A 25014-nucleotide genomic window follows, 5' to 3' on the forward strand; every position below is an offset into this window, starting at 1 on the left:
TAGAAACCAAGTCCCACAGCTGCCTTATCATTTTGCATTATGCAGCCTCCAGGCCCCAAAGCAATAAAACAGTGCAAGACATTGGAAGTTCATATTTAGGAAACAGTAGTAAACTTAAAAAGAGTCCATGTCAATAGCCATTATTGTGCAGTACCGTAACAAAGTTCAGCAGTAATAAAGTTAATTCCATAACACAGCAGAAGAGACAACGCATGTTTTATCTTCATTCAAGTAGTGTCACTTCCCATTAAAAAGCAAAAGAAAGGGGATAGTAAGCACCATGTGAATCTAGGTCAAACCAGATAATTATTTCTGTACACTTACAAATCCCAAAGAAAAGAACTTTGACACACACTCTTAGTGTTCAGTAATGGACAGAGTTTCGTGGCCATCCTTTAGAACCTGGTAGAGGTATCAGAACAAACACAGGAACGGTCCAGGACTAATGTCAATAAAAACCATGAAATTTAGAAGCCATGTGTAAACATAGCCTTTCTACAGCTAAGGGAAAAGAAGAAACTAGGCTTATATTATCTTGAAAACACTACAGTCTGTTCATATAAGGAGCTTATAAATGAACGCTATTTCCTTAACTTTCTAATAAAAAACAGATATAAGAATAGGAAGTCAGTAACTGTCAGTGACTAAAAAGCTGATGTGTCTTTCCAAATCTCTTCATCCTCCTTCCGCCCAGCTCAGCTATCATCTAAGATTATAAAAGTGCCAATATAAGTAGACTGGAAGACTCGTTTTTCTACTTATCACAGGACTCAAATTGCTGCTGATAGACCTCGCCTATGAAAATTCACTAAAACTTTCCAGGATGGCTGATTGGAATATGATTTGGAAAGAAAAGTATTTGCCTCCAGAAACAACTGCTGTGTTATGAAACTCTTGGACCACTGGCCAAGGCTGTCAGCACTGCCATTCACGCAACCTGGCCATCCATCACGAAGCACCAAACCCGCCATCAGCACTTAACAGAAGCTACCAGCTGCATTAGCTGCCAGCGCCTCAGGCTGGAGTCACAACCTATAAATAAAATGCCCTTCACAAAGACGACCACAATAAAAATAAACCCTGAGTTCACATCAGGGCGATCAGGGTGCCTGGAGATCAAAGTCCTTTCTTCTTTTTGTTCACCTTTTCCTTCTTTCCTCCAAAACAGTTTGAATTAAACCTGGTACCACTAGCCCTCAACAGCCTAAGCATTGGCAAAAGATCACAGAAGTTCTAGCTGCTTGCTTAGCTCTAGGGACCTTCTTGAGGTTCAAACCAATGGAGGGGGAAGGAGACACCACACATGTATGGCAGGAGGCAACTCGGACAGACTTGGATGTGGCAGCTAACTTCTAATTAGCCAGAGATACCAGTGGTAGTCTGTGCACTTCACAGGACCAAGGTGGTATCCTCCACAAGCCCAATTCAAATATATGCCACGTGCAAGGCTCCTCAAAAAAGGGACAAATGGATGAAAAAAGGGACAAATGGATGCAGCTCCAGAAACGGAGCCATATCGCATATACGCTTAAGCAAATGTCCTCATACTTCTCACCTCCTGCTTCTCACAACTGCTTCCTTCAGTCTGCTAAACTCATTTAGGGACCAAATGGCTGGGCACCGGGGGTTAGATTTGTCACTTAGGCCATCTTTTGACATGCTCTGATTTAGGCTAGAAAAGGAAAAGAGAACTGAGCACGCCATCCAGGAGAAAGACTCTCCAGCTGCGTGGACATAGTTTAAATGAGTTACACAACATACAGTTTCCAAACTGAAGAACGCATATAACCACAGGTTAGAGTACCCCTGAACATCATGAGGCCAGTGGTAGGCAGACAGTCAGACAGAGTTTACTGCAGATCCTGAGGATGTGCTAATTTGGGGCGTGTCTTTGCAGAGCAACTCCCACACATAAAGTTGGTTCCCACAAAATAAAAATCCTTTCTCTAAAGCCATTTGCATACTTTTCCCTTCCACAGGAGGACAATGGTATCGGCAATTGCTCTTGCAAGACTGAAATACACAACATGAATAATACAACACATCACAAACTCATTGGTATACATACTGACCTCTGCTATTTCAATGCTGGTGTCTATTGTAGATTCAATTAATTGCAGAAGAATTAACAAGATACAGAAAAAGATGAGACCAGAATACCAGACAACACAGAGAAATCACAATAGTTCAGTATTTAAAAGCACAGGATCAGCTCTCAAATTAAATTGAAATAAAGAGGAATTCACCTCTTTGTTAGCGATGTCAGTTCACATTAACAACACATCTTCTTATAAAGCAGCTGAGAAATATCTTCCTCACATATGAATTTTGTCAAAGCTGTTCTGATAGGACAGTCACTTTTATCGACTTCATTATTCAGTCCGTTCAACAGGAATTATCCACTAAAAATAAACTTTGTATGCAAAATTAAGAGACACGTATAAATAAAGAAAGAAGCTGAGATACTATATACCTGATAACTGCCAAAGATCTGGTGACAGGAGAGAATTCAGTTTTTGAGTCAGTGTTTTGTAATTTTCTTAAATGTTTTGTGGAGAATATAATTAGCAATGTATTATTAGAACTAATTAAAAACTAATTTTACAAGAAAATAAACCTTAAATCATCCTTTCCTATAGAAAAATAGTTTTGTTCCTCATGATATTTCCAAGTAAATACAGTATTTCTTTTTAGGAAGAGAATTAACATATCAAATCAAGATTTTCAAAAACTCCCAATAGTTTTAGGCAGTCTATTTGTAGGAGTTTATAACCTTTAAAAACGATCAATAAAAACTCAAGATTTTCTTGTTCACAGTTAACAGTTCTTTATGAAAATTAAATTCAAAATGCACTGCAATTGGGAGAACAAAATACCTGACAAGTACTCAATCACTGCCTAACTAAAATATGGTACCAATCTCAAGAATACTTGATGTAATTTCCCAGTTTACACACAGGAAACTACTATTATGGAAGTCCACTTTGCCTCTTTCCCTCCCGGAAGCAGCAAATCCTTTATTTATTGTAAGTGGTTAAAAACAGTCTGCGTAAAGTGAGAAATAGCAGAACACAGTACAGTGGAGAGGCGAAGAACTTCTGTTCCCCAGATGTGCCTTTTTTCATAAAACCACTTGTTTGCAGACATGAAAGAGAATTTCATGTTGTCTGTAATATTTCTTATGAGGAATTTTCATTTGCATAGTAATCAAGATTCAATCTGGGAGAAAAAAAGATAAGGAATGAAATTTCAAGGCTACCAATCAAACACAATTCTTCATTTTGCCATTGCTTTAGAAAAGATGCCATTGCTAAGAAAAGATAAAGAGACTATCCTGAGAGTAAAAAAATGTTTAGATCAGCCCAGGAGGAGTTCATATGGAGTAATACTACACAGTGGCAAAAATAACTAACCCACCTGAATATAATGTAATACAATAATTTATTTCACTTAGCAGAATGTCTTTGGTTAACTTGAGTGTTAATATTCTGCAGAGGCAATCCATTAAAAGCAATTCCATTACTGTACCCTCAGCAACAGTTATCTTAAACTCATCATACTGACAAAACAATGGATTCTGTACTTACCTAAAAATAAGACCGAAGTTTCCTTTTCCTGAAAAGTTACCCTAAAAATGTACTGCATTTGCATCTCACATACAAGGTAACAGAGTCTGGAGCTGGATGCCAATACCACTTCAGACAGAGAGAAAATAGCCCACTGAATTTGTTGGCGTGCGAGGCAGCAGTGCCCACGCTTGCAGGAGCACAAGGGACCGGGCAGCCCCTGGTAGCACCCTGACTCAGGCGAGGCTGCAGCTCACACTGAAGCCTTCTGCAACTGGTACGGGAGCCGATGCTTCAGAAAACCAAACTGCTTTTCCTTATTATTTGCCACCTGATTCCTGCAGGCATGCAAGATGCTGCTTCATATGTGCTACTTCTTAAGGGCAAGCTAGCCTCCCTTTTTCCCAACAATTCAGAAGAGGTGAGCTACTTTTCCAGGTACCAGATTAAAGGTGCTCTGCCACTGCACAGGGCAAACGTTTCACTAGGCTGCCATGCGACTGGGGGCACAAGTGTTGAAGTCCTTGACTAGCTTGTACTAAAAACCTAAAAGCCTACCAATAAGCAAAAAAACCAGGAAGTTCACACTGGGGAGGAACAGTCTATAGTATCTTTGTTCCACGGAGAAATCACACTCTCCTGCGGAAGACCCATAGGTGCAGAAGCTGGTACCTGGCAAGGTGCCTCAGCAATGGCTTGTGTGGCTGCAGAAACTGTGGGGGAAGCAAGGCCATGCTGTCTGCTGATGGATACAGGAGCAGAACCGCACCATCTGATGCTTAAGAGGAGCACTTAAAGAGTGCAGGAAGTAGGGAGCACGAATTCAAAAATGTTGATTTTTGAGACATTTGGGATATGACATTGAATCATGCAGAATAAGAGATGGAGGTTACCTTATATGCAGTATGGACTCCCTAAAATGGCAGAAAATAACCTATCTTACACTGGTGCTTTGTTGTCCTGGTGTTATTTTCCATACCCAGAAAGCAGGAGAGATGCCCTCCAGCATTAGTACAGTGTCTTCTTTGGCAGTCTTGCTGTGACCCATAATGGCTTGGCGATACTATTTGCCTGTGTGCTACATGGCCTGTATGCCACACACCCATCAATTAAAGTAGATTAGAGCTGTACAGCAAATAAAAACCAACCAATATAACAGAAAGAGCTATATATCCAGCTCATCTATTTTGTATAACAATACATGTAAAATTTTCAGATGAGAGTCACAACAGATGCGACTATTTTTTGGAGATGAAAAGCACAATAACAAAGGTGAAAACTGACCTCTTAGTGCCAAACATGATGGTGTGGGCTTGTTTCACATTTACGAATGCACTGCTCTGCACAAGGCTGTTTCTGTGGACCTGGATGAGAAAAGAGAGAGATATCTTTAGACCAAGCAACTCAGGACCTTGATTTTAATATCCTGAACAATAAGTCCATTAGTAAACATCTTCCACTGCAACTTCAGAGAATACCTGGCAATTTTATAGCAATACAAAGGTTAGCAAAACAATGTAAAGATTAACAAACAAAAGATAAAAGTTAAAAAACCTAAGACTAAAACCTACTGGTAGAGCTTAAACCTGAGGTTGTTAGAGCAGTTACTCAACAAAAGAGTTAGGTATAATGCTATCTGGTAGAGCAACATCTAAAAGCCCCTGCCTCTGAAAGGAGAATTCATGTGCCTGAGTGAAATTCAGGTGCCTCAAAGCAACTAAACAAGATCTTCCTGAATTGCCAGCTATATAAATTTACACCTTACTTGCATTTTGGTCCTCAATTTGTTGAATGACTACCTTAGTAAATTTGTCATTTTTCCAGAAAGAAACCATTCGTATAAATAAGAAATTTCCTGCAGTGGGCCTACTAAGTATGGCCCTCAGGAAATGTTATTATTTGAACAAAAAGAAATTCCAACCTTTATACAAAAATAAAAACATGAAAATATTACAGAATAATAGAATAATTAGGTTGGGAGGAACTGCCTAGTCCAACCCTCAGCTCAAAGCAGCTGTAATTAGATCAGGTTGCTCAGGGATATGTCCAGTTGAGTCTTGAACACCTCCACAACCTCTCTGGGCAACCAGTTCCAGTACTTCACCACCATCACAGTAAAAACATTTTTCCTAATACCTAATCAGAATTTTCCATGTTACAACTTGTATCCACTACCTCTTATCATATCACTGTATAAATTTGAGAAAAGTCTAGCTCTTTATAGTCCTCTATATCCTCCACTCAGGTACTGGTTGACAGCACTAAGGTCTCCTCTTGGCCATCTCTTCCTAAGGCTGAGTTGATCCAGTTCTCTCAGCCTCACGTCGTATGCCATGTGCTACAGCTCCCTGACCACCTCGTTGGTCTCCATAACTCAACATCCTCCTTGTTCTGGGGAGCTAAAACTGGACATGGTGCTCCGCAGTCAGTCGCACAAATGCCAAATAGAGGGGAAGGATCTTTCCCTGACCTGCTGGCTACACTCTCACCCATGCAGCCGAGGGATGCAGGTGACTTTCTTTGCTGTAAGGGGACACTGCTGGCTCATGCTCAAATTGCTGTTCACTAGGCCTCTCAGATCCCTTTCTGCAGCACTGCTTCCCAGGCAGTTGGTCTCCAGCCCATCCTTTTACACAGGGTTATTCCATCCCATGGGCAAGACCTTGCATTTGCTTTTGCTGAACTTCGTGAGGTTCCTGTCAGCCCATTTCTCCAACCTGCCCAGGTCCCCCTGAAGAGCAGCGCTGCCCTCCAGCACATTGACTGCTGCCTGCAATTTGATGTCATCCACAAACTTGCTGAGACTGCACTCCATCCCATCACTGATGTCATTAATGAAGATACTAAACAGTGCTGGTCCCAGTATTGAACACAGAGGGACCTCACTAGTTACTAGCTGGGTGTGACATTTGCTGTTTTCCAGTCATCAAGAACCTCCCCCAGTTGCCATGACTTTTCAAAGATGATAGAGCAGCCCCGCAACGACATCAGCCAGCTTCTTCAACACCCTTGAGCACATCCCATCTGGTCTCGTGGACTTGTGTACATCCAAGTGGGCTAAGTGACCCCTAATGCTGTCTTCCTCTACTGCAGGTACTGCTTCACTCTGCTAGGAGGCTCAGGCACCTGGGAAGCCTGAGGACAAGTCTCTCCATCAAAATCTGAGGCAAAAAAGGCATTGAGTACTTCAGCCTTTTTTCCACACGGCCACACTGAGCAATGAGCCCACGCTCCCCTTGCTTTCCCTTTTGCTGCCAATGTACTTACAGAAACTTTTCTTGCTGCCCTTCACCTCCTTGGCTAGTTTTGATTCCAGCTGAGCTTTGGCTTTGCCGACTGTATGCCTGTGTGTTCCTACATGTCCCATATTCCTGCCACGTAGCCTGCCCCTGCTTCCACCATCTGAGTCCTTCCTTCCCGTGTTTGAGCCCGGTCAGCATTCAGGCCGCTCCTTTACACAGACCGCAACCCCTCCTCCTGGCTTGCCCACCTGATCTTATCACCAGTCTCCACCGGTGTATCTACCCACTACAGCACTGCAGTCACGAGAGCTATCCCGCCATTTACCTGTAATCCCACTACGGTCACAGCGCTGCGGCTGTGCGTGAACTCCCGATTCCTCCCGCTTGTTGCCATGCTATGCACGTTTGGTAAGGTGGAGCAGGAACCTTCCTTCTGTTGCCCAAAGTCATTGGCTTCCCCCCTCCTCTGTCTTGAGAGCCACCCTCCACTACTTGTTCACCCATGGTCTGCATCTGTCCCTCCTTCCTCACTTCGCGTGGTTCAGGCTCTTATCTTTGCAGAGCTTCTGTGAAGACCCCAGGTATCTCCTCCTCACTTTCCTGGTCTGCTCATCTCCTCTGCAGCTCCTTCCCCTTGCAAGTCAGCGCCTCGCTCAGCGTGCCTGTCGCCAGGAGAGGCCCCCATCGCCCCAGCCCCAGGAGAGGCCCCAAGTGCTCTACAGCCCCACACCAGCCAGCCTCCTCGGGGTGCCATCTGCGTCAAGGCCTCCGACGTGCCAAGGACAAGTCGGTGGCAGGGAACATCCCTGTGGGGTGTTGAGACCATCACTGCACACCCTCCAAGCCACCCCAGGCAAGTTTAAGCAGAGATGCTCTGTGTCCCTGCTGTGCTAATGGCTGCGACAAGGGTGTTGCTGCTGCTCCCCATGAGCTTAGCCCTCCCAAAGCAGGAGTCGGCCGTTCCCAGCAGCAGCCTGGATGCAAAGGTGCCAGAGGCAGCTCCCAGCAGAACTGGAAGCAGAGACTCAAACCGCTGCACCAACTGGGAAGAGCAGCCACGAACAGCAGGCCGGGCAGCGCTCCGGGTGCCCGGCGTGCTCCCAGCCCCACTGACCGAGTCCCTTTTGCAGCCCCTGTTCACAGCGCTCCGGCCCTTCGCTGCCTAAAGAGCAGCTAAATAGCAACTGGAAAGCGCAGGCAGGCGCCGGCCCCTCCAGCTCAAGGCTTCCCCCACCGGGTCCCTTCCCACGAGACTGCAACAGCTCGCGACTTTGGTTCACTTCCCTTGTGAGTGCCATCGCACACACCCACTGCCCTCACAACATGCAATTTTGATGCTAATGAAACCTTTCTGCCCTAGTCCCAAATGTTCAATTTAAAGCAAAAATATGTAGCTTACAAAATAAAAAATTCTATCCTAGTTTAGTTCATTTTTTAAATGTAAATGTGCAATCTAAATACAAATGTTTTGTTCATCAGGAAGAAGCTGTGATTACATGATCTTGACTGACAGGAGGATTTTTGTCTACAAACTCCCTCCTAAATTCGTAAGATGCTCAAGGGGACTTCATATCTCCATGTCACACAAGATAAAATGACACCAGGTAAAATGTCTTGTTACCTCCAGGCAAGGAAGTGGTATTTTCACAGCACCATATTTCATTATGGGTTTGGGCAGTGACATTTTTGTCTCAATTTACCAGTTGCTCTTAAAGCATTTTCTTTTTTGTTTTGTGTAGGGTTTTTTGTTTTGGTGTGGCTGCTTCACTTGTACAGCTACAAAGAGTCGAAGGGAACCTCCCTCTTCCTTTCCATGCCTTCTTGTTCCAGAATCACAGCCTTGCAGCTGGGCAAGCCGCACAAATATCATCAGCCTGGAGTACCTTCTCCTTCCCATGCAATTATTCTCCCTGCCACTCACTAACATCAGTTGCTCTACACTGAGAGCATAACAAATGCGTGCTTCAAGTTAGCTGTCTTGATTGGGAATTTCTAAAGCCTGTAAGTAAGCCAAGTGTCCACTCCAATTGAAAATCAATGGATTTGAGGCATGCACATTCCCTGCGTGTCGTGGGAAATCACACTCCAGTCCCCTATTTATGATTGTCAGGCTAACTGGGAGCCTAAGCTATGCCTACACTGTCAGATATGCAGCTCAAAGACGGAACATGGATGAGATTAAGGACTGCACCTCAGTCTCTGCCCCAGTGCACACATTAAGTATCTCAAGCCATTTAGACAACTGATTGTACAATGTGGAGCCTGAATCTGTAAATGCACTACAAAGATCTCAGTCAGGTGTTCCTCTTCTCTTAAAAGTAGCAAGGTTCAAGCTCCTTAATTTAATTTTCAGAAGTATTTAGGTTGTGACCTGGAAGTCCAGGTCCCATATTTGAAAATGACATAGTCACTTACGATCCCAGGAGCACCAGTGAAACTTTGACACTGAAAATTTTAACCCCAGTTTATTCAATCATTTGATGATCATCTCTGTTTCCACTAAAGAGCACCATTCACAAGCATTTATTATATTTTAAGCATCTTACATTAGTAGGTAAGACTGCCTTTATGTTTGTAAGAACCTTAACTGAAGGGCTCTGATGCTTTCTGCCTCTTCTTGGATATAAATGTTAGTGATGACATAAGGTACAGCAGTTTCTCAGAAAACAGGACAAGCCATTTGAGGAAAACCAGGTATAAAATTGCCGAGCAGCTGAAGCATACTCCCTTGAAGGTGACTGGTGCGAAAGTCAGAAAAGCAAGGTGTTGCCACCAATCTCAGCAGAAACTTTGCTGGCAGCATCAACTTCCTTTTCCTTGAGGCACAACTATATCCTTTTTGGAAAAAAAGACTGATACGGTCACCAAATATATTAAATGAAATCTATAAATTCGGACTTTGGACATTTTTTCCCTTGCACAGAAGGTTTTTGCATGGAAGTGTTTCCCATAGCATTTCACTGGCTTAGCGAGGGTAACGGGTCAGCTACTGCCTTTGAGCTGAACCTCATCCCTCTGTGGTGGAAGGTACTGTCCTCAGGGCAAAGTGGCAGAACAGCCCGGTAGAGCCGTCCTCACTCTCTTCTAGACAGCCACATTAAACTGCTAAGAAAGGCTGTTTAAAGTAAGCAGGCTCACTTTGCACTGGGGCAGATGAGAAATATCATTTATCTGCTTGGAGATAAATTCTGAAGGCTACGACTTCCAAAACGAGAAACTTCTTAGTGGCAATAGTGATTTCTAAAATGATATCTTAAAGATGCCATTTTATACAGTAAAACTGGCACAAAAACTTAGTAAACCTTTTCATTTACACCAGATATATTTAAGTATAATTTATTGAGATACACACCGACTGCTCAAACCCATGCAAATCTGACACTAGTATCAAGAATAAAAATATTTTCTGTTAAGAAATGATTGTATTATAGTGATAAATACGGCATAAAATGTTCATACAGAATTACAAAAGAAGATCATTATCAATGACGTGGAGGAGGCAATGGACTGCACTGTCATCAAGTTTGCAGATGGCACCAAATTAGGGGAGACCAGTTGATATGCTTTAGGGCAGGGCTGTCATCCAGGGACACTTGGACAGAATGGAGGGATGAGCTGACAGGGACCTTATGAAATTCAGCAAGGACAAATACAAAGTCCTGTACTTGGGAAGGAAGAAACTCTCGCAATGGCATAGGCTGGGCACTGCCTGGCTGGAAGGGCCCTGGGGGCAGCAAGCTGAGCGCGAGCCAGCAGCGTACTCTGGCGCAGAGATGGCAAACAGCATCCCAGCCTTTATCAGCAGGAGCATGGACAGCAGATAGAGGGAAGGGATCATCCGCCTTTATTCAAAAATCATCAGACCATTCCTCAAATACTGCATCCAGTTCTGCAACCTGCCCTCAATGCAAGGAGGACACTGATAAACCGGGGCCAGTTCAGCACAGGGCCCCCAGGCTGGTCAGGCTGGAGCACTTGCCCTGTAAGGAGAGGCTGGGGGAGCTGGGCTGTTCCAGCCTGGAGAAGGGGTGGCTTCAGGGCACCTAATGGCTCCTTCCAGTACCAACAGGGAGGTTACTGAGAAGATGGAGCCAGCTTTTTCACAGTGACACATGGTGGGAGGATGAGAGACAGTAGGCGTGAACTGAAAGGAGAGGCTTTGACTGGATATAAAAGAGGTGCTTTTTACCATGATCACAGTGGAGCAGTGGAACATAGTGCCCAGAGAGGCTTGTGCAGCCTCCCTCCCTCAAATTTCTCAAAACCTGTCTGAATAAAGCCCTGAGCAACCTGGGCTGATCTCATAGCTGACTATGCTTTGAGCAGGAGGATGGACTAGAGCCCTTCTGAGGTCTCCTCCAACCTGAGTTACCCTGTGATCCTCTAAGTCTATGTATAAAGAAGGAAAAAAATGGAAGGGGATGTGAAATGATGGTTGAAGCTGGGATAATTAAATATAATGCTGGTACAAGTATGATGACAGGATGACTACAGGTGATTTTTTGTTTTAAGGAAATAGCAAGAAGAGAACACTTTAAGATTCACTATATTTATACACAGGACTAAAAGCATCAAACAGGAACAAAAGAGATCAAAATATAAACCTGACATAGTTGAGTTGAAAGATATTGAAAGCTAGGAGGGGGAGACAAGCAGATGAGGCAAGACCTGAGAAATGAAACAATACTATGCACAGTAAGCCTTGAAATGTAAGAGCAGAACAAAGTATCTTCCATACGCAATGGGAAATACTGAGTCACAAAACAGCAACCAAATCCAAAGATTTTGGGAATTGTTACCTTTGAAATAAAAAGAACTATACATAGAATTTTACCAGTTCAAAATAAATAACCTAAAGAATGGAAAGGGAATGACTCCAGTACCCATAGCATTGGGGACACCTGGAATATATGTTTATTACCAGCATCAATATTCTACAATTTTTTTGCAGAAGCAAACAAGTGAAGAAGAAAAATATAAGAACTAGAAGTACGAGAGAGAACTCTAGTTCAGTACTTAGGCAAGTAAAAAGGAACATGGATTTACACAGGTCATGCTTACTTAAGTTACAGTATGATGAAGTGACAATGAGAGCTAATGGGGATAAAACAATTTTTGCACTTCAGGAAAGCTTTGATATACTGCCACATTAAAGACAATATGTGATGGCTTTTGATATAACTATTACGGTTGCAGTAAAATAGAAAGGAAAATTCTAAGAAAGACTTGGCAGTCAGTTAATTCAGGCTATCTCTGGAAAAAGACTGCTGAGAAACAAATCAACAGACAAGCAAAGCATGAAGTTAACTAGAAATATTCCTAATTCTATCCTTGCCGCAAAGCAATCACTCAGTGGAAACAAAATTTCTCCATTTACCAAAACCAGTTACTCCTGTACTTCACTGATCATAATCACTTTAAAAAAAAAAACCAAACCCAAACATTACTAATAATGTAAAAGAATTTAAGGCTCTTAAGCATTATTCAAACTTCACAAGTACGTCGTGAAGTGCCCATCCGATATTTAACAAATACATTGCTCTAAGTTCTTTATATTCGCACCCCAAAGGCAGGGCCTCTGTGTCAACGGGCCCCTCTAAAAGATTGCAATACTACCCAAACACTTTCCTGTACTCAGCTAAATCATCCACTAAACCACATTACATTTATTTTGCTAAACTGTACTTTCATATGTTTGAGGGCTTTTGAGTAATTCCACCCAATGCCATGAGAGATCAAAAACATGTAATCTTGGTGTTCAGTGTGTCTCAACGATATAGCATTAAAACTAAACACCATACCTTATTAAAAGTTACTGATTTGCTGGCGCTTAGAAAAAAACATTCTGATAACTCACCAACAGCCTTAGAGATACCAAAAGATGAAAAAAAACACAGAAGAAAAGGATAAGATCACCTACAGATGCTCAGCAGAACATTTTTGGTAGGTCAGTGCTTTTCTTCTGCCCTCTGTCTTGAAAACACTGGCTTCCTCTTGTAGATGTCTGCCCTCTTCCATACTTGAGGAACTGTATAGACTATTTTAATCTAATAGTCTGAACTGCTCAGAGTAAAAGGAGCCGAGTGATATGCAGATACATCCAAAACACATAAAGCAAGAAAATGTCACCTAATTTTCAAGTACTTTACACAGCAGTGTAAAACAACTAAGGCACAAAGCAATGTGAGAAATGGTTTTACAGCAAGTAGCCCTTTGCAGTATAATAGGATACTTAGGTAGGATCACAACATCTTCCCAAAAGCTATGCTTCAAAAACACAAGCTATGTCTAGTCAAAGATACTAGGATCATACAGGGTTAACCAGAAGAAATGTAATGGCCCCTGGATACAAACAGTGAGATTGATTACTTCTGGCCTCAAGCTCTGTGAAACTCTGCCTCAGATCACTTATTTCAGCCTTTTTAATATATTGCACAACCAACCATTTCAAAATGAAAAGAAAAAATTTCTTCAAACCTTTACAAAACATGCAACACATTTATTCCCTATATAGTCTAGCTTGATTTTTTTCTATTTTGTTTAATTACCTTAACACTTGCAGGAAGTATACGTTAAAATTCAAATAAACAATTAAAGGTTTAGTTTGGCAGCTCTTGAAGCTAACTCGTTAGTGGCTTCTTAAGCAACTAAATGATAAATAAAACTAAATGAGAAATAAAAATAAATGAGCCAATAAAATGAAGTCCTATTCAAATAGAGAAAAACGAAATGTAGTTACTAATGTAAAGACTGATTTATCTGAAATGTAAATGAAATCTTTAACAGCAATTCTTATGCAATGAAATAAACCTGACTGCCATCTGTTGTTAATCAAAGGTCAGTTCAGTATCAAGAGTTTAATAAATAATTCATTTTGCCTACTGTAAGTCACGAGGGCAGCCAACATTATGGCCATTCAGAAGTATTAATTCTGTATTTTTTCATTAATATGTTTTTTCTAATATCTGAAGGGAAAGTATTTTAGAAATACAGAAATTAACTTCATATATTTGATTATGGTGATTATTTCATCTGTCAGCAGTCTTTTACAGCAACCACATAGTTGCCAAAGATCTAATACTATTGTCTCTTATGATTACATTTGTAATCCTGTTAATTTAATCTTCTTACACTTCCAGTTTTTTCTTTATAAATTAATTACGACTGCTGCATGCTTTTCATTTGAATCATACAGTTTCCATGACAGATGTTTTCTTCTTCCAAAATGAAGTTAAATATTTCTGGTTTTAAGACAACAACAACAACAAAGAATTACCAGCTTGCCTCCTCATCCCAGTGACAGCTCGGGTGACCTCATCTGATAATTCTTCTTTCATCCTTTGTTTTTAAACCCTCATCTTTCATTCTTTAAAATAATACGATCACCAAAGCCTCACGATATCCTTCATTTCCATTTGCTTTCTTTTGTTTCTCTTCCTTTCCTACATTGTACAATCCCATATATGTATCTTTCTCGTGTCACAGCTAAGTGTAGCTTCTGCCACAAAATCCGCATAGTATATACAATGCGGCGATGTAGGTGTGCTCTATCACTCATTCCCTGTTAGATCATCCGCCTTTGCGTGTGGGTAATTCAAGGCAAATCCAAACTACTGTAGCAAGAGAGAAAAAATTTCTTAGCATGCTCTCTGTAAGCATGCTAAAGAAATGTATTGATTTTTAAAAAAGACAGATAAAAACAACCAACCATTTGCCCTGGGTATTTTGCCCTCCTTCACCTTCATGGCAGCACACACAGCTTCCTTTCCAATGATTTTGGAATAAAGGGACATTCCTCTACATCCTTTAGATCATCTTAAAATCTAAATTCCTTGGAAATCTAAGGCAGGAAAAAAAAAAAGACTGCTTCTCCTTCTCTAGGCACGATTGCTGGATTATCAATTATGTATTATTAATTAAGTATGTGGATGTGCCTATGAACAGAAAACAGCATGCATACAGAGAAGACTCACAGGGAGTAAGCAGAACTGATCAGGATTTCATTAATTTTCTTCATTTACAAAGAGTTATAAAGCCTGCTGAAGTTTCGGGGGGGGAGCTGAAATAATAGTAGGCTAAAAAATAGGCTAAAAAACCTCTTCCAAAAGCTCACCTGAAGTCTATGAACATTAATGATAAAACTAAATCTGCTGAGACATAAATAGTAGATGCAATGGTTCATTTACAGCTGCTATGAGAGGTGAAGTTGGTGCTATTTATCCACCCCTCTCCTCTCCAGGAAAATCAAGAATATCCCAAGTAGACACAAAAGGATCATGAACTTAACGTTCCTCAAAGCTGAAGAAACCAACATTACTTGCAGCAGGCAGGCTGCTGCTTTCAGATGTAGCTTGACGACAAATTTCCTCCAGTAGCAAGTAAGGTCTTATTCTCTTCAGACCCTTGGTTTTTAACTCCTATCCCTCAGTTTGCTGTCCCTTTAGTTGTACAAATATGATGTCATATAGGACTACACTAAAAACAGATAGCTGAAATGAATCAGATTAATATCCCCCCTCAAAAAAAAAATCTTTAAAAATCACATTTATTTAGAAAAAATTTTAATAACTCAGATCATTTCAGTGATGTAGTTTACAGTGCAGGTTGCACTGGCACAAGGAGGCATCTGTGAACTCTGGAATAGTAGTTTCATAAGCAGACTTTAAAGTCAAAGACAACATCCAGGTCATAACTTTGCACATGATCATTGAAGTTTAAAATCTTTAAGAAACGTTTGTACCTTCTGTAAAATTAGTTCTAAAGGGCATTCTGAAGACAGGTTTTAATCTGCACAGAAAAGACGTAATCTCTCAGATTGTACATCCCACATATATAGTAAATATAAAATCAAAAGTGTGTTGACTTTGGCTGGCTGCCAGGTGCTCACCAGCTGCTCCCTTACTGCCCCTCCTCAACAGGACAAAGGGAGAAAATAAGATGGAAAAGCTCATGGGTCAAGATAAGGACAGGGAGATCGCTCACCAATTACCAGCACAGGCAAAATAGACTCAACTTGGGGAGATCAATTTAATTTTATTGCTAAGTAATTGTAACACAGTAGGACAGTGAAAAATGAAAGCACATCTAAAACCACCTCCCTCCACCCCTCTCTTCCTCCCAGGCTCAACTTCACTCCTGACTTCTACCTCCCCTCTCAGGCAGCACAGGGGTTGGGGAATGGAGGTTGCGTTCAGCTCGCTTCATCTCTGCCGCTCCTTCCTCCTTGTGCTGTTCCCCTGCTCCAGCGTGGGGTCCTTCCCACGAGAGACAGCCCTTCACAAACTTCTCCAATGTGGGTCCTTCCCACGTGGGTTCTTTGCACAAGGTACAGTCCTTCAGGAATGGACTGCTCCAGCATGGGTCCCCCGCAGGGTCACAGGTCCTGCCAGAAGACTTGCTCCAGCGAGGGCTCCTCTCCATGGGCCACCGCACCTGTCAGGAGCCTGCTCCTATGTGGGCTCTCTATGGGCTGCAGCTTCCTTCAGAGCATGTTCTGGTGTGGGGTTCTCCATGGGCTGCAGGTGGGTATCTGCTCCAGCGTGGTCCTCCATGGGCTGCAGGGGGACAGCCTGTCTCACCATGGTCTTCTCCCCAGGCTGCAAGGAATCTCTGCTCTGGCACCTGGAGCACCTCCTCCCCCTCCTTCTTCACCTATCTTGGTGTCTGCAGGGCTGTTCCTCTTTTTTTTTCCTCACTCCTCTCTCACAGCTGCCACACAGCTTTTTTTACCCTTTCTTAAATGTGTTATCACAGAGGCGCCACCAGCGTCACTGACGGGCTCAGCTTTGGCCAGCAGCGGGTCTGTCTTGCAACGTCTGGAACTAGCTCTGTCAGACATGGGGCAGCTCCTGATGTCTTCTCACAGAAGCCACCCCTGCTACTAAAACCTTGCCATGTAAACCCAACACAACAGTCTTACTTCTGCCTGATTACAAGCCATTTGAGGAACTCTGTATCAGATTTCTATATATCATTTGCTAATGCTGCAGACAAAATATAACATAGTTATATAATTTACAGCAGCAGAGAGAGGACTGCAGGAATCATAAGTAATTCCCCAGAAAGAGAGACGAAGAGATAAAACAATTCCTGGGACCAAAGCAGATGAACTGCTCTTTCCTGTACTCTTTTGCACTATTATGAAATGTAATGGTACTGAAAGCTCGGTTCAGTATTTCACAAGCATTGTATTTTTTAACAGATAACAGATATTCTCTCCTCAGAATAAAATAATGTCAGCTAAATGTGATCAACAGCAGGGAACAGAATTATACAGACCTGAGTCTCCAGTCAGCCAAAACAAAGATAGAAACCTTTGGAGGATGAAGAAATGGAGATGAGCTTTGGCTGTAGTTACCTGGACTAATTCAAAAGGGAGTAGAGTGAGTACGACTCGGATAGACAAAGCAGAATATGTCAAGCACAAGAGTTTATTAGCTATCATCCTAAAAAGAGGCAATTTTTTTTGTACCTGATTACAGATGCTACAGACAACAACAGTAGTAGATTCACCTTAAAACTATATGGATTCTGGTTTTCACATTTCAACTTTTAAACTGATGCTACGATACTGATTTTCTTTTTAACTACAGTTTCAGTGATAATTATATCTAAAATTAAAGAAGTCACTTAACTGTACAGAAGGATATAAAATAGCGATTTCAATATATCCATTTATTACTAAATAGGCACTCAAGCACTTTCACTTAATCTAGTCTGTGGTATTCAAAAGGAGGAAAATAAAAAGAGAATGACATTCACTCAATACAACGTGAAGGGTATTTATGCTTAGTCATTAGCTGGTTGAAGAATATATCCCAAGATACAATAATGCAGATTTTCCTGACTGTATTACAAATGCTTCTTCTCAGACAGTTCACTTACTAAAAGTCTCCCCTAATCAGCTGGCATGTCTACCTATTTATTCCTATATTATTAACACCAAAAAATCCCTTTAATTCATAATCACTGTGGTTGTCCCACTGCCATTCATTTAATGACATTCATGGTATTTATCCTATCTTTTGAAAGCCATAAATACAGAAATGACAATATAAAATACTTACAATACTTTATTTTCCTTTCACAATTTACATATATCCAGTCTTGCTGTTTTCCACTTCTGCTCCTTTTCAAGAAGCAAGCTGACTATACAGTGAAGTTCTCAGCTGGAATCGGATCTAAGAGTGCTGCAGACTATAGATTGTGCCATTCTCAAACCTTTTGGGCCAGATCTGTAAAAACTGGTGAACAGGTTTTTTAGATGAAAGGTTACACTTCCAGTTTTGTAAATAACTGAAGTATTCCACTTCTCGGCACTATGCAGCTTTCACGCCACCAAGCACAGCTGAAGCTAAGGTGGATTCATCATAACAGAAAATGCTCATACGTGTCTCCCACGGCATTCTCACTGTCTCCCACGGCATTCTCCTAGAGAAGCAGGTGGCTCATGGCCTAGACAGGTGCACTCTTCGCTGGGTAAAAAACTGGCTGGACGGCCGAGCCCAGAGAGTTGTGGTCAACGGAGTTAAATCCCGTTGGCGGCCGGTCACGAGCGGTGTTCCCCAGGGCTCAGTACTGGGGCCGGTCCTGTTCAATATCTTTATCAATGACCTGGACGAGGGGATTGAGTGCTCCCTCAGTAAGTTTGCAGATGACACCAAGCTGGGCGGGAGTGTTGATCTGCTCGAGGGTAGGAAGGCTCTGCAGAGGGACCTGGACAGGCTGGATCGATGGACTGAGGCCAATTGGATGAGGTTCAACAAGGCCAAGTGCCGGGTCCTGCACTTCGGCCACAACAACCCCAGGCAATGCTACAGGCTTGGGGAAGAGTGGCTGGAAAGCTGCCTGGAGGAAAAGGACCTGGGGGTGCTGGTTGACAGCCGGCTGAACATGAGCCGGCAGTGTGCTCAGGTGGCCAAGAAGGCCAACGGCATCCTGACCTGTATCAGAAATAGTGTGGCCAGCAGGAGTAGGGAGGTGATCGTGCCCCTGTACTCGGCACTGGTGAGGCCGCACCTCGAATACTGTGTTCAGTTTTAGGCCCCTCACTACAAGAAGGACATGGAGGTGCTGGAGCGTGTCCAGAGGAGGGCAACGAAGCTGGTGAAGGGTCTGGAGCACAAGCCTTATGAGGAGCGGCTGAGGGAACTGGGACTGTTTAGTCTGGAGAAGAGGAGGCTGAGGGGAGACCTCATCGCTCTCTACAACTACCTGAAAGGAGGTTGTAGCGAGGTGGGTCTTGGTCTCTTCTGCCAAGTAACTAGCGATAGGACGAGAGGAAATGGCCTCAAGTTGCACCAGGGGAGGTTTAGGTTGGACATTAGGAGAAATTTCTTTACTGAAAGAGTGGTCAGGCCTTGGAACAGGCTGCCCAGGGAAGTGGTTGAGTCACCATTCCTGGAAGTATTTAAAAGATGTGTAGATGAGGCGCTTAGGGACATGGTGTAGTGGGTATGGTGGTGTTGGGTTGACGTTTGGACTCGATGATCTTAGAGGTCTTTTCCAACCTTAATGATTCTATGATTCTAAGTGATCAGGAGACTACGTATTTTATACTCTTTGCGCAACGCAAAATGAGATGTATTTAAGCCATTTCTAATATATATTGGCCTAACTATAATCTGTTCTTAAAAACCTCAAAGGATGGAGGTTGTACAATCTGAAATATGGCTTTGCTATTCGAAACATCAGAAATTTGTTCCTGAAAATAATATTCTTTGCCACAACTCAAGCTCATTATTTGTTACTTTCCCAGCAGACACAGAGAACAATTCTTTACCCTCTTTCTCAGAAAAGCATTTCACATATTTAAGCACTGTTCTCATGTCTCCCTAATGTGTCTCTTTTTTAAGTCAAACATCCCCTTAGAATTCAATTTTTCCTAGAGGTCATGTTTTCTAGACTTCTGATAGTCTTTCTTCATGTTTTAAAATGTGGATGCCCAAAACTGGAGACAGTATTCCATGCAGAACTGAGTAAAATAGGAATTATTTACTATCTTACATATGGCAACCCTGGTTCTATATTCCAGTTTGATATTTCCTTTTTCCTTCCTCAGCAGTCTACATCAGTAGCTAACATCCAGTTTGCTATTCTTCTCTCAGGTTTTTTCCCTAGTGTTCCTACACAGCTAATCATTCCCTGTCTTGTGTTTTGTAAATTCTGGAAACTCAACAATATATCACACTTCTCAAAAAGAATTTATTAATGTGTTCTGTGATTGCTTCAGCCAACTTCCTATATATTTTATTGTGAAAATCATCAAGTTCATATGATTTGAGGTTTGACTAATAAGTAAAAATAATAAAATACCTAGTCCATCAATTATCTGTGGGGTCAAAGGGTCTTTGACATTAAAGCTAGAACAGGTAGTCTGAATGCAGCATGTTTTACCACCATCACCATGCTCACTGTCATGTAGAAGTACAGGAAATACTGCAATGCTGTTATACCTTTGCTGCCCTCAGGCTAAGAGCTGGCAAGAATAAACCAAGGTAGAGAATAAGAGATTGAGATGATTTTCTCATCTCTTACAGCTTCAGGTAAGCTCTGAAAATCACCTAGAATGCAAGATGTTCCTGCTCGTTTTCTTGACATGTCTCCTTTTCTTTTGTCTCTTAATTCTTCTAGCCTTCAGTTTACTTCCCCAGCGCCGCTCCCCGCCCCCGCCCCCCCAAAAAAAATAAAAAGAAGAAAGAAAAAAGTCAGAGCTAGACTGCCAGAACCTCATACTCTGCAACAGCAATATAGCCGTTGACCAGAAAGGCAGCTAAAAGCAAGGTCTTATACAGTCTGGAGCTGATACAGGTTTGCCAAGTCTCTGAACAGGTACCTATGTCATACTTACCTTTCTCTAGTAGTTCTATAAGCGTCAGTACAAGGAACAGATGATGCATTTCATTTCTCACTGTTCTCTTCCTTCCCTATTTTTGTGCATTCATCTCATTTTTTTTTTCACAGACAGGATCTGACTCGCACAGTAGCAAGAACAGTAACCACTTCAACCTGCCCCAATGAACTTTCTCTTATTTCCCTGAAAGGACAGTTAACAAAGGAGGTTACAAAAAAAACCTGTCTGTAGCTTAAAAAGGTGGGAGAACAGAATTGCTAATGTGAAAGTTTGTTAATAACAAGTTAGAAGAAATTTTAGTAGAATAGAACAGAATATTTCAGTTGGAAGGGACCTACAACGATCATCTAGTCCAACTGCCTGACCACTTCAGGGATGACCAAAAGTTAAAGCATGTTATTAAGAGCATTGTCCAAATGCCTCTTAAACACTGACAGGCTTGGGGCATTGACCACCTCTCCAGGAAGCCTGTTCCAGCATTTGACCACGCTCTCGGTAAAGAAATGCTTCCTAATGTCCAGTCTAAACCTCCCCTGGCGCAGCTTTGAGCCATTCCCACACGTCTTGTCACTGGATCCCAGGGAGACGAGATCTGCACCTCCCTCTGCGCTTCCCCTCCTCAGGAAGCTGTAGGGAGCAATGAGGTCACACCTCAGCCTCCTTCTCTCCAAATTAGACAAGCCCAAAGTCCTCAGCCGCTCCTCACAGGACATGCCTTCCATCACTTTCACCAGCTTTGTTGCCCTCCTCTGGACACATTCAAGGACCTTCACATCCTTCTTAATTGTGGGGCCCAGAACTGCACATAGTAATCAAGGTGAGGCCGCACCAACGCTGAATACAGCGGGACAACCGCCCCTTCTGAGGGGCTGGCTGTGCTGTGTGTGGTGCACCCCGGGATGCAGCGGGACAACCACCCCTTCTGAGGGGCTGGCTGTGCTGTGTGTGGTGCACCCCGGGATGCGGTTTGCCCTCTCGTCAGCCAGGGCACACTGCTGGCGCGTCCTGAGCCTGCTGTCGGCCAGCACCCCCAGATCCCGTTCTGCAGGGCTGCTCTCCAGCTGCTCCTCTCCCAGTTTATACTTGTGCCCAGCATTACTCCGGCCTGGGTGCAGGATCCAGCATTTGGACTTGTTAAATTTGTATTTAGTGAGATAGAAGATTAGACACCACAAGTAAAATCTGAGTCTTAATACGATCCCTTTAAGTAAATAAAAACACCTCTCAGACCACATACACTGTTGGAATGAACAGCCCATAAGGCTACTCATATCAAATAGTTTATTAATAAAAAATAAGTAAATTATTTTGGTATTTGAAACTATGTTCCAAGAAAATTATGCATGGTATCTAACTCCTCCCAGCAGAAAGCTAAACGTGGGAATTACAGATTAATATAAACACTTGAGCCTGTCAACTGCTTAAATGAAGGTTCCTTGGTTCACCAAAGATGGTATACCTATTGCTGGAAGAGGTTTATAGCACCACAGCAAAGAGATTACAAAAGACCTAATCAATGCAAAGATGTTGAAGGAAGTTTTAGTTTAATTTTAATAGACAGACCATAATTTGTTGAAATTACTTCACTTCAGAAATGTCAAGTTTCTTTTCAGAATTTTTCACATCAAAAAAGAGCAGCAAAGGAGCTTTGCATGTGGTTATTTTACTAGCCAAAATCCGAAAAGGGAATTGATCCTCTTCCAAGACACAATACAAGAGTTGGAGAGATGTCTTTTGGGAGCTATTGGTACAATACCTCACCAACTCTCTGCAGGAAAAAAAAAAAATCTTTTTGCCAAAGGTACAAGATTTATCGTCTGAATGAAAGGGAAAAAAACCCAAACAAACAAACGAACAACCCACCTCATTTTAACTGTTTGGAATACGTCTGTTGCATAGTAGAATCTGAAAGATTCAGAAACAACCCAGAAGATGGAAGCAGGCAAAACCTTAGTGTAGCTGTGTTGTAACAAAAACCTAGCACATCAACACCAAAGATCAGAAAATTACTGCTGTAGGACAATCAAATTGACTAATTGATAATCAGTAGAATTTCCCACCCTCAATTTCCATTCTCCTTCTGTTGAGGGAGACAATGTTACAGTGGTGTTCTTTTTGCAAGAAAAAAAAAATATTTAGAAAAACAGCATTTGAAAACTAGAGAATGCAACAACAGCAGAAGAACTTTGTAAAATCTTTATAATCAGAATACTACAGTTTGTGTCACAAGGTTTTCAAGACACCAGGAAAAACAGCAGTCAAACCAAAAACTAAATGTAAAAAAATTAAAATCAAGCATCAGACAACTAAAACAGAAACAAATTTACCTTTAGAAATACTTTGAAATTCCAAATTCATCAAGAACTGATAAAACTACTGCTGCAGTTACATGAAAAGAATATTCCTACAAGAAGCTAAATACAGCATTATTGGGTTTATTTGCGTGAGAGAAGAAATCAAAGTCTGATCAATGAGAAGTCTTGATCAGCTTGAATTTATGAGCAGCTGGGAGCAACCATACACAAATCAGATGCTAAAATACATTTTTTGAAGCCATGGGAAAAAAAATAATAAAATCACCAAGCCGTGTACAGAAGAATAAATAAACATTTTTCCTCCACTCATCCTAACTTGCAAACAGTTTCTTCTTACCTGTTAGCAAAATGAATTGTGTTAGTTGTTTACTTTGTACACAACAACAAAGTATAATGCTTTTCAGATTTTTTTTTATTTATGTCACCAGCTAAGAGTAACAAAACTGAGGATCAATTTATTATTAAGATCTTTCATGTAGGTCTCCTGGGAGGCACAGCCAGCAACTCAGAACTGAAGTCAGGAAGGATGTCATTGCCCTTGGGTAGCCAACATACATCACAGCAGGCAGCCTTTATCATCCACTGTGCTATAACAGTTTCTCAGTAGGGAAGGCAGCACGTAGTAGCATGATGACGTGCAAGATAATGCCTAAAAACACAAAACTCTGGTTTAGAGAGAGCTGGTTAGAAGTGAGCGTTTAGAATGGCAGTGGAAGGGAAGAAAGGCAGAATAACTTGGTTCTCTTTTTAGTCCTGAACACTGGTAAACATTTTTCATTCTGTATCATGTTCAGGGAACCAAAAGAAGTTTCTTTCCATTATGTGTTTTTTATTTGGTCATGACTTGCTTACCTCTCTTCTACAGTTCTCTCCTGAACTCTGCCATTTATGACATCTTATTTCCCCAAAACAGGAACTGGATATACCCAGGAAACACCCAGGCCTTTAACATATTGGAAACTGTTTCCTGGTTCCTTATAAGACAGGCAGATCAATCGTCACTGTCACTGAATTTCTATTTTACTTATTTAAAATGGCTGGAGAAGCTGAACTGGAGTCAACCATAGTCATTAGAGTTAGCTGAGGAAAAAGACAATGAAAAGGTTTACAGCCAACAATTTCATACAGAAAAATGGGTCATTCAGATCCAAACTTTTCTACGAATAGTAGGCAGCAGTGGAGTATGTTAAGCCAAATTGGAACTGACTGCAAATTTTCCATCAGACACACTAAGGTGCTGGGCGTGTCTGTATGTGCGCGCACACATGCGTCTATGTGAAGGTGGTAGTGGTTTGCAAGATGGTTGTTTTCCTATTTCTCATTACATCTCTTTCAGATTACCTTGAATCAGATTTTGAAACTCCATTTATAGATTTGCTCCTGATTTTTTAAGTAGTTCCACTCACTTCGATGGACTCAGTTGTTATTTAGTGTGAATTAAAATAGCAGGAGTTGGCATTCTACCACACCGAGTAAGGAGAGATTCAGTGGAGGACTAAAACACCTGAAGGCAAGATCCAAAATACCTACTTTGATGGTTTCACATCCAGAAGTCAGAGTCAACTCTTCTAGTGAAGCAAGGCTACACTGCTGTCAGGAATGCGAGAGGCATGAAGCCAAGACAGCAAGTAGGTGGGAGACAGATGCTTCAGTTTCCTACAGAGATACTCAGTTATGCTTTACAGAGTATCTGTCCACTAATTGCAAGAAGCAATATGCCAGGACACGATGTGCTGCATGCCACCTTCGCAGTGGTGAAAAGCTCCCCAATATCAGGGGCTAGTCTTTTTCTTTGGGAAGATGCAGGAGTCCTTAAAATATAAAGAAATACAGCAGCTCCTGCAAGACTTTGGGAGACTTCACAAATCAATGAATATAAAATCAACTAAAATCTGTTCAGACAAAGATGTTACCTAGTCATGGGCTCTTTGGTCAGCTTCAGGTATACTTTTGGTTAAAAAAAAGCATTACTTCTCTATTAGTGGTGGGAATTGGCTGCAGCCAGCACTTCCGAATAATGGACACTGACTACCTACTTG

The 25014-nt window shown here is 41.9% G+C and overlaps 1 protein-coding gene across 1 annotated transcript in view; it reads right to left on the reverse strand.

Annotated features, from left to right (window-relative positions):
- The window catches only part of OXR1 (oxidation resistance 1), a 293610-nt gene that overhangs the window by 246133 nt on the left and 22463 nt on the right, over positions 1-25014 (reverse strand). Inside the window, exon 2 of the mRNA XM_075141283.1 lies at positions 4851-4930. Coding sequence (XP_074997384.1) covers positions 4851-4867 — 17 coding nt within the window. The 5' untranslated portion in view covers positions 4868-4930. The remainder of the gene's footprint in view (positions 1-4850; positions 4931-25014) is intronic.

The sequence above is a fragment of the Calonectris borealis genome, chromosome 2 (genome assembly GCF_964195595.1).
Source record: "Calonectris borealis chromosome 2, bCalBor7.hap1.2, whole genome shotgun sequence".
In the NCBI taxonomy this organism is placed as follows: domain Eukaryota; kingdom Metazoa; phylum Chordata; class Aves; order Procellariiformes; family Procellariidae; genus Calonectris; species Calonectris borealis.